Source organism: Terrapene carolina, unplaced genomic scaffold (genome assembly GCF_002925995.2).
Source record: "Terrapene carolina triunguis isolate 2854851 unplaced genomic scaffold, T_m_triunguis-2.0 Scaffold88, whole genome shotgun sequence".
Taxonomy (NCBI): Eukaryota; Metazoa; Chordata; order Testudines; family Emydidae; genus Terrapene; species Terrapene triunguis.
The window spans coordinates 19,314,759-19,324,571 of NW_020664439.1; the positions used below are offsets into that span (position 1 = coordinate 19,314,759).

The 9,813-nt window shown below is 38.2% G+C and overlaps 1 protein-coding gene across 4 annotated transcripts in view; it reads left to right on the top strand.

Annotated features, from left to right (window-relative positions):
* U2SURP (U2 snRNP associated SURP domain containing) overlaps positions 1–9,813 on the top strand; it is a 65,539-nt gene that overhangs the window by 21,005 nt on the left and 34,721 nt on the right. For 2 of the 4 annotated variants that reach the window (XM_024214829.2, XM_024214830.2), the window contains exons 3-6: positions 2,271–2,375; positions 3,685–3,799; positions 4,204–4,340; positions 5,865–5,932. In XM_024214829.2, coding sequence (XP_024070597.1) covers positions 2,271–2,375; positions 3,685–3,799; positions 4,204–4,340; positions 5,865–5,932 — 425 coding nt within the window. The remainder of the gene's footprint in view (positions 1–2,270; positions 2,376–3,684; positions 3,800–4,203; positions 4,341–5,864; positions 5,933–9,813) is intronic. The other 2 variants (XM_024214831.2, XM_024214832.2) reach the window with 1 other exon arrangement.

Here is a 9,813-nt window from a genome sequence, read left to right on the forward strand (position 1 = left end):
GGAAACTGTTGCAGGGACACTGCATAAAAAGGTTGATCGTGTTGCTTGACTTTGCAACAGTTTAGTATGTAGAATACGGATTTTTTTTTTTTTTTTACACACCCTCTTTTGATGTTTCTGAAACACAGTTCACCATACAACTGAACTCCTGAAGCACCTCTCCCATAGCGACTTGCACCTTTCAAAAGATGCAGTTTGGCCTGGGCTAAACACTTGCTCCCCAGCAGAAATTAAAAAACTTGTTACTAAGCTTGCTAGCCAAAAAAGATGAGGGGCGTACCATCAAGCTCTGCAGACAGTGCTGTGGTGAGAAATCCTCTATCCATGCCAAGCCTCTAGGAAGGAAGCAGGTGCTAACACAGTATTGATCCTTGATCTTGCTTGGGCTTTCCATCCTTTGTATCAGCCTCTAGTTAGCAAGGTATTTGTAAATGGGGAGATTTCTCTTCCCTCCATGCTCCAACCTGACTACTTAAATGGCAGCTTTCTCCTCCCTCGTTCTGTCTCAATTACTCTCCTCTTTCTGGCAACGTCTTTTTTTTTTTTTTTTTTTTTTTTTTTTTGAATGGGGTGGTATTTCCAAAATATTCAAGTACCTGGCTCTTTTTATAGCTTTTCTAAGCCGTATATAATTCCCGTCAGTTTTGTAGCTGCCTATAGGATTTTGAATTACAGCAATGAAACAGTCCCAGAAAGTTTTCCTGGGAGTCAAAAGGGCACAAAACTGCTTTAAGACAAGTGAGCCACTTCACTCCCCAGGTCAAACTTCTCAGTGTTCAAGAGCAGTGAGCCTTTGGCCTTCTTGTTCCAATTGTTGGACTCTATTCTTGTCACACACATCTAGAGTGGTGCACGTATGGACACCAAGCAACTATTATAGCTCAAGTTATTTCAAGCAAAAGCTCCTTACAGTGCTTTTTCATGTTGTGTAAAAATGGCTTCGAGTAGGAAACTTCTATTAGAAGTGGTGGTAAATGACTGAGGCACTGAAATTCCTGGGAAATTCCATTTCAGACAGAAGTTTTTCCAAAGCTAACGTTTTTTTTTTTTTTTTTTTGCAGCTGATTCTGAAATCTCTTTGGTATCATGACTAAGTTCAGTTTACTCACTTTAACTGCTCACAAAGTGTGGGACCTACTGTTTAAAGAGGTTGTGTGTTGCTGAGCTAGCAGTTGTTAGCATCATTGTGTATAAATGAGTTGATAGTCGTGGTAGGGCTTTGAAAATATTTTGGGGGGATGAAGTGTCATACCATATGTAGAGATGTTCTGGTGACTACTGGGGATATTTTCTTTATTCTCATACGGATTCTTAGTTTCAATAACAAACAGAAGTTAAATTATTTAAAAATTGAGACTATTTTCTGCTATCTTTTGACTGTTCGAATTTCAAAATAAGTTTGCTGCCTTGTCTCTTCTCCCCTTCCCAAACCTCCCCACTGCCCATTTCTTGGAGAAGTTGTCCTCCCTCTCAATGCCTTACCATCTTTCTTCGGTCAGCGAAGCAGAAGAATCCTGCAGATGATCAATTATTACTATTTCAGTTGTGCAAGTGTAATTGTGCTATGTGAGCTTCCTTCTTTGATAGTTAAGGGGGAGAGATTAAATTGGGAGAGGCAAGGAGAATGAGAAATTGGGGAATTAAGGCGCTGGTGCTGAAAAGGCTCAAGAATATAACTTTCCTCTGTATCTTCCCATAGCAAAAACATATATTTAAACTCCTCAGCAGTCCTTTCATTTTATTTCCATTAAAATCCTCAATCACTACTGGGTAGGATCACAAAATCATTCTTCTGGCCAAGAGAATTTAATTAGTTGCAACTCTTTTCAGTGCTTGTCCGTATTTCTTAAATGGCTGCAGGGGTTGCCACTGAGTTATGGAACATATTTTGTTCTCCAGGTTTAAGCAAGTAGGCATCTTCAGCAGTGTCAGCTTCTGCTGACCCATGTATTGGTTTCCCACAAGTTAGCTCAGAACATATCACAAGACCACCAACCTAGCTCATCTAAGTTTGGATGTTAAAAGCTTCCTTCATAGGCTATTGCTGAATAGTTTTAAATTATCAAAATATTTCAAAATCGTATTGCTGTTGGAAAACTACCTGTCCTGAGGGACAAGTCCAGGCAGACTTCAAGTTTTTTCCAAGTAACTAAACCAGCAGATTAGGTGAGTCCTTTCAGGTAAAATGTTACTTTGGATGTTAGATTCAAATAATGAGATGCATTTAAAAATTACTTCTCTATGCATTCTGTTTTCTGTCCCTTTTGTAGCCTCTTTTGGAAAACAAACTTAAAGCATTCAGTATTGGCAAAATGAGTGCTGCCAAGAGGACTTTAAGTAAGAAGGAACAAGAGGAGTTAAAAAAGAAGGTAATGGTAAATAGACAAGGTTTTTTTTCTACTTTTTATATATGAAATTATCTTGTCATTATCTTATCCAAACAAAGAACTGGCAGTGAAAATAAAAATTCTATTTCAGAGAATTAGTTGTAACTTAACTTTTTAAAAAAATGTAAGTAAATAATACCTTAACTATACTATTTTATTTCGTGTGGTAATTTTAAAAATATTTGCTGCCAACTGTATTGGGGAGCACAGAGGTCTGCCTTTGAAATGGAGAAAAAACCCAGGATAAGTCTAAATGAGAGATCAGATCCTGTGGCTTTCCTGTAAGCTTTGGGTTATGACAGTCCAGCGACTGTTGTGACATTCAGTCTGTGAAATCAGTCCCTCCCTTTGACCTACTATCACCTCAGGTGACTTTTCTCTTGTGTGGTTTTATGTTGTATATTATTTGACTTTAATTGCTACCAAGAGAATCAGTGGTACTGTTCTGTTTAGATATTTCAGTGCTGAAAATGTTTTATTCTACAAAATAGATTTTACTTTCAAACTAGAGATTTTTATCTTGGGAACACAGTAAATTTATGTTAAATATGGTTTGGTGCAGAAATGCACATATCTGATGTAAAATGGCTTAAGAACATATTGAAATTTGGAATTTTAGCAAAGGCCTTTAACATGTTTCAGTATATTTTAACTCTTTGCTTTAGCTTGTGTGATGTCAACTCATGCTAATTAAAGTTGGTGGTTTTCAAAGAGCCTAAACAAGTTAAGTTCTCAACTTTCTCTGAATTTTCAATGGGATCTGGCTTCCTAACTTCCCCAGACTCCTTTGAAAATCCTAATGTAAGGCAATGCAGTGGTGTTGAATTTAATTTGCTGTCTCACTTATTTTTATTGATTTGTCATTTGTGAAACACACCATTTAAAACCGAGCCCATTATTAATTTCATCCAGACACAGTTTGACTCCCATAGTGTACACTATACATTTTTTGCGACACGCAGGCTAGCGCAGAGTCTAAGGTCTTTGTAGTGTTTTTGTGTTTGCCGTCTTCTTTTTAGTTCTGAAATTATAAATCATTTAAAAAAAAATCAACTCTACATTTATTAAATGAGTAATCATATTTGACTATACAAATCTAGCTGTTTGTCTCTAGTTCTTGTGTTGTTAATTCTTCCCACATTCCTGCTCTGAAAAATTGTCTTGTCTGAAAGTGAAATTTACATTGAATTAAAACAGGTATCATGAGCTCTAGGAAAGTCATATAGCTGCTTAAGGTTAGATGTCTCACGGATGCTGTTTGTAAAAATAGTAAACAGATTTAACATTTGGTGTGTAGGAGGATGAGAAGGCAGCTGCAGAAATTTATGAAGAATTCCTTGCTGCCTTTGAAGGAAGTGATGGTAATAAAGTGAAAACATTTGTAAGAGGAGGAATTGTTAATGCGTCTAAAGGTAAGACTTGAATATTTTATCCCCAACAACTTCTGGTTAATTACAAAGAAAAAGGTTAGGTTTGAATTTTATTTTGTGTTTAATGAAGTACATTGCTTGCCAAAAATTTTCTTTATGCTTTTAGGAGATGTTTATATAAATCATTAGCATGTTAGTGAAATTATCACTTTTTTATATTAAAAGGAAAGTGTTCTTTTTTTTTTAACCAACTACACTTTACACATGCCTTTCCTGAGTATTACAATTGCAGAGTGTGATACTATTACAGCATTTCATTTTGATTTATAAATAACTAATTTTTTAGATTCTGTGTTGGAGACAGAATTTCAGAAATAAATAATAATGAGCGAAATCAGGTTTTTTTTATGTAGTAACTGTTAACTGAGTTCCTTTTTAAAATCCAGATGAACATGAAACAGATGAAAAACGAGGTAAAATCTACAAACCTTCAGCACGATTTGCAGATCAAAAAAATCAGCCAAATCAGCCATCCTCTAATGAGAAGCCTCCATCCCTTCTAATGATAGAAACCAAAAAGCCTGTAAGTTATTCTTCTCAAAATATTTTCTTCCTGTTTAATCCCTCTTCAAAGCACTTATACACATTAACTAAGTAGAATAGTTTTATCCCCATTTTTCATATCAGAGGAACCAAGATTTGGACATTAAGCGATTTGCCCAAACCGTATAGTAAGTCATTGCAGAGATTAGAATGCAAAGGTCTACTAGCCCTGTATGCAGACTGGTATCCTTGGCTCTCTGTCTTGATTTCGTGCAAAAGAAATATTGTACATGCTCTAGTATTCTTTTTAATCAAGATAACTTCATCATGAATTAGTATTTGGTGAATATTAAAAGAATGTTCCCAATCGCTATTGAAGTGTATATATAGTTGGTAGCACCAGCTATTCTGAAGGTTTCAAAACAGTTTTCATTTTAACCATCTGTTTTCAGATGCGTGTAACTTTAAGAAACTTTTTACCTTTTGGACTGATCTACATTTTCCATGCTTGGTCTCTGTCTCAAGGTGAATTTTTTTTTGAAGCGTAAGCAAAATCCCTTCAGTTCTTTGAGTTATGACCAATAGTCTGCACGACTTGCAAGTCTTCTAAGATGAAGCGCTTACTTTCTCTTTCATTTTTCTCTCTTTTCTGTCAGTTTGCATGTACTGTATATTGTTAGTTTGATTTTGTTTTGTTTTAAAAAAAAAAACTGGAAAAAAATACAAAAACTGTTAGGGGCACATTGACTGTGCAACTGAACACTCAAGTCAGAAAATGTGCAAGTTAAGGTTTAACCTGCAGACTTAATGCTGTTCCTGTGTCAATCCATTATGATAGTCTTTACTTAATCATGTTTCCTAAATAGAATTCTTTCTACAATCTTTAGATATGTGTGAAGCATCTATAGCATTGTGTGCTAGTGTGGGAAAGTAACAAGTGATATTAATGCGAACCCACCCCAAACATAAAACAATATGCTGTGGATTTAGATGATAGAGTTGGATACTAATGGACAACATAGAAGATATTAGGGTGTGCAAAGATTTTCAGTTACAAAAAAGAGCTACTTAGTTGCACTTCTTGAGTGCATCTTACTCCTCCCACTGAGCCCTTCACTGTCACGTTGCTGTAAAAATGTTACTGCCAATGTAGCACTGTAGAGAAGACTTGCCCTTAGTCATTAAGGATGTAGTTAACTTTTGTGATAAAATAAGTGTTAAGACTGACAGAGAATTACAAGATGTTAAATATGTATCTTAAGTTGTAAAGATAATGTTTGAGCATGAGAACACAAAGGTTTCATTGTAATGTATAAGCACGAAGACAGAGTTAAGGTTTACATTCAACTTTAACTTTTGTGTTTCCTGACTTTGTGTTCAGAGGGCTCAGCCTTAATGTTTTTAAAGGTGGATTTTTGTCTGTGATTCAGTCATTAGGAAACCTGTAGACCAAAGATAATATGGATTGGAAATGATCTAAAATACAGGTCACACAAACATTTCTTTGACAAACCATTCATTGTATGTTCTTCTGAAATATTGGCTGATGTATCCTTTATTTTAGCCTTTGAAGAAGGGGGAGAAAGAAAAGAAAAAGAGCAATTTAGAACTCTTCAAAGAAGAACTAAAACAGTAAGTTTGACTGTGCATAGAATACCATAATAAATTAGAAAAAATGGCACAAATGTTTGAATGTCCCCTTTTACAGAGCTCAAACCAGGGCTGAGATCATCACGTCAGGGTCTCAAACACTTGAGTGTTATGCCAACAAAGTGCATGGCATCCACTAGCCCTCTGACTTTGGGAAGTCAGATTTCAATGTTAGTAGCCAAAGAGTTTGGTTCCTTTTTAAGCATGCTGTCAAGCACTCTTAAGGCCCATGTGCCAAATGGACTACACTGAGTATGTGCAGACAGAGAAGCCAACAGGGTTTGTTGCCTTAAAACTTTCACAGCAGATAGATAACTCAAGGGGATAAGCAGTAAGCCTTTGAACTTTACTAACTTGCCAGTGTCAGTTTGAGTCCCAACATGGGCAGATGTCTGGAAAATGTTGTAAGGCACAAAACGTCTAAAATGTTAAAATGTTTGTTGGATTTTTTTTTTATTTTGGGGGAATGCATTTTCCCCCCCCCATTTAAAAAGACGTGAATGCTTGCTGATGGGGAGGGGATCATTTTGGGGGATGGAGAAGTGGGAAGAATAGGGTGAGAGAGGTTTGGGGCTGGATCATGGGGGGAGGGATAAATGGGGTTGGGTGGGAGTTCAGGTGGGGGACACTGGGAAAAGAATATGGGGGTAAGTTGCAGGTAGACTGGGATGTATGCGAATATCCACAGATACAAAGCAGGAATCTTCAGATTTGCAGGGCTCTAACTGTATGTTTCAGGGAATAGTAGGGGTGGGGGAGACACCAATCTTTTCTCACATGCTTAAAGTTACTGTAGCTACCATTTAATAAAATTACAAAGTTCTTGGGAAACAGACCGTATCTGAGATTTCTCTCATTGGCTCTGTTAGGAACCACACACTCCAAACATTTCATAGCATGACCATTATTCCCATTCTGCTGCAAGAAAGTATGCTGGAGTAAGAGGGACACAACACTTAAGAATCACATGGCAATAGGGAGAACAGTGCGCTGTGACTCAGAAAACGTGGGCGCTCTATTTGTTTTGTCACTGGCCTGCTTGGGTGACTTTGGCCAACTCACTTCACCTTTCTGTGCCTCAGTTTCCCCATCACTACAAAGTGAATAATGTTTACCTCCTTGCGATCTAGGGATAGCGTATCTAAGAGTTAGGTATATTATCATTACTGGTCCATGGGTAATTAATCGGTCATTAACTGCACACCTGTGTGGTAATTATAGCTGCCTAAATGACTGCTAACTTCTACCAACAATATTTCTCATGCTGTTAAAAACACTGGGCAATTAAATGGGAAAAAACTTTAGTTAACCCAGAGGTCAGGATATCTGTGTCTAGCTCGTGCCCTTCCATAGCGTCGAGTTCAGCAAAAGTCAAACTAGTGAAAACCAGGAAATACAGAGTTAAGGCACTGGCCCATGCAGTCTTAACTCTGTCGTCTTTGAGCCATTTTCCAGTAAGTCCATAACACGCGCACACATGGTCTGCCTTTGCTCTGTACAGAACAGGAGTTTCCTATGCTCTTGTACTTAGCCAACTCCACAGAAAGAACACCACATCTACTAGATTTTACAACTTCTTCAACCCCTTTTACTCCTTGTGCACACAAATCCATCAAACACTCTACTTTCACTTACCCTTCATTCATCCCACAAACTACACTCATCTCTCGCCTAATTGCTGACAATCCCCAAGGGGACTACAGTGCATCATTAGTGACACAAATCAGTGCTGAAATGAGACATACTGGATTTCTGAAGGTACATATACACCTCTTTCCTTTGATCTCTCACACAGGATTTGGGGAGAGGGATCACATATACCCTCAAAATGTCATGCCCCCTCCCCCCCATTGATAACTTCATATCACAATCACTACTCTTCCACGCTGTGCCAACTAATTCCTTCACCATTCAATATGGCTATACCTACAGAGTGAATGCAGCTGGGGTTCATGCAGATGGCTATTTCTAGCTCCAGGGGGCAGAGTTAAGGTTGTGTGCGTGTGTACCCTAACCCTGTTTTTCACAAGTTTGAGTTTTACCAAACTTGATGTTCTGGAAGAGCACAAGCTTTTGTTGGATAGCATTAAATCTGGGATAACAGAGTTGTGGTTTTTTTGGTTTTGGGTTTTTTTGCCATGTAATTTATGCTGGTGTTCTTGCTGCTACCACCACCTCTGGGACTGAACTGGTCATAGCAGCAATGGTAAGTGTTTGCAAAAAAAATCCTATTGTAAGACTCAACATTAGTTCGAAGTCTCTGCTAAAATGATCAATAAAACTGTTAATAGTGTTGACACTTAAACCTTTCTCTTTAGGGTTGAATCGGTCAGATTCAAGAGCTGTTTCAGTTTGTCTGATTATGGCCTTTGAAACTTGCACTATTGCCTTCCTAGTTGGAAGGATATCCTTGTAACTAGAAAGGTTAGAAATGTAATTCAGCTTAAAATAAGACCTAAATTTTGCAAAAGATAGTAAAAATACAAAATTCTATGTGGAGAGCCTAAATTCCACAATATATGCCTGAAGTATTTCCAGGGACTAGCAATGAGTAATATTAATTAAGGGTGCTTTTGCGGATGACCCAGGATGACTACTTTTGGATTAGTTAGCTGCTCTTGCAGTTTAAAGGGTAAGTAGAGATTAGGGTTTGGATTGGATCAACCAACCACCATTATACTTCAATATCCAGCTAGAAAAACTGGGATCAGGGCATCCTCTGTTTTTCTAGATTGCTCTCAGTGCAGCTTCCATTCAAAAGAAGGAACTTAAGCTTTTTTGCTCTTTCTATTACTTGAAAGTGAGCCACTGAGTACCTTCAAGAGTGAGTACTACTTTTTATCATACTGTCACTGGTTATATTATGTATGGAAACTGAAGCAAAATGATCAGATAGTATAAAGGAAGAGGAGGTTGAGGCTTCTCTTTTCACTCTCTAAGGATCCAAAAAAACAACATGTATTTCAGTAGTAGATTTGTTCCCCTTTCTGTGTATCGGAATAATGAATAACAAAGTATTTGATTGTGTCAGTGTCTCTTACACTATGGCCAAAGGAACGGTGGAGTGATCGTGGTAATGAAAGATTTCAGTTTTTTCAGTGAAGATTGAATACAAAAGCAGTTTAGTCTAAACAAACCAAAACAAGAAAATTCTGTGGCTGAGCTTTGTACATATCTCATTGGCTATGCCAAGGACTTCATGTCCCATGGACCAGAGGCAATTTATATGCTTCTGAGTGTTGCCTGTGATCTCTGGTTTTATTAGATGACTTGTGGAGCATAGTATTGTGGAGAGTGGGATTGGGAGGTGTTAGCTTCTGTGTGTGTGTGTGCTTGTGTGCTGAGATTCTGAAAACAAGGTAGACTCTTTATATCAGTGGTGGGCAACCTGCGATCCGCGGGCTGCACGCAGCCCGTGAGAGTAATCTGCTGGTGGGCCACAAGACAGTTTGTCTACATTGGCCGGGAACGGCGAAACGCGGCCACTGGGAGTCCAGTGGCCGTGGTTCGCCGTTCCCGGCCAATGTAGACAAGCTGTCTTGCCACCCACCAGTGGATTACCCTCACGGGCCGCAGGTTGCCCACCACTGCTCTATATCACAGATGATAAAATACCTGTATGCCATGATATTACATGTTTTGGTAAGGTAGAATAGGTGAAAAGGACACCTGGGAGTCTTATGGGATTGATAATTGATATAGAGACATTGGGTTATAAATCCACAGATAGCACTTGTTGATAGCAACAGAGAGTCCTGTGGCACCTTTAAGACTAACAGATGTATTGGAGCATAAGCTTTCGTGGGTGAATGCCCACTTCGTCAGATGCATCCGACGAAGTGGGCATTCACCCACGAAAGCTT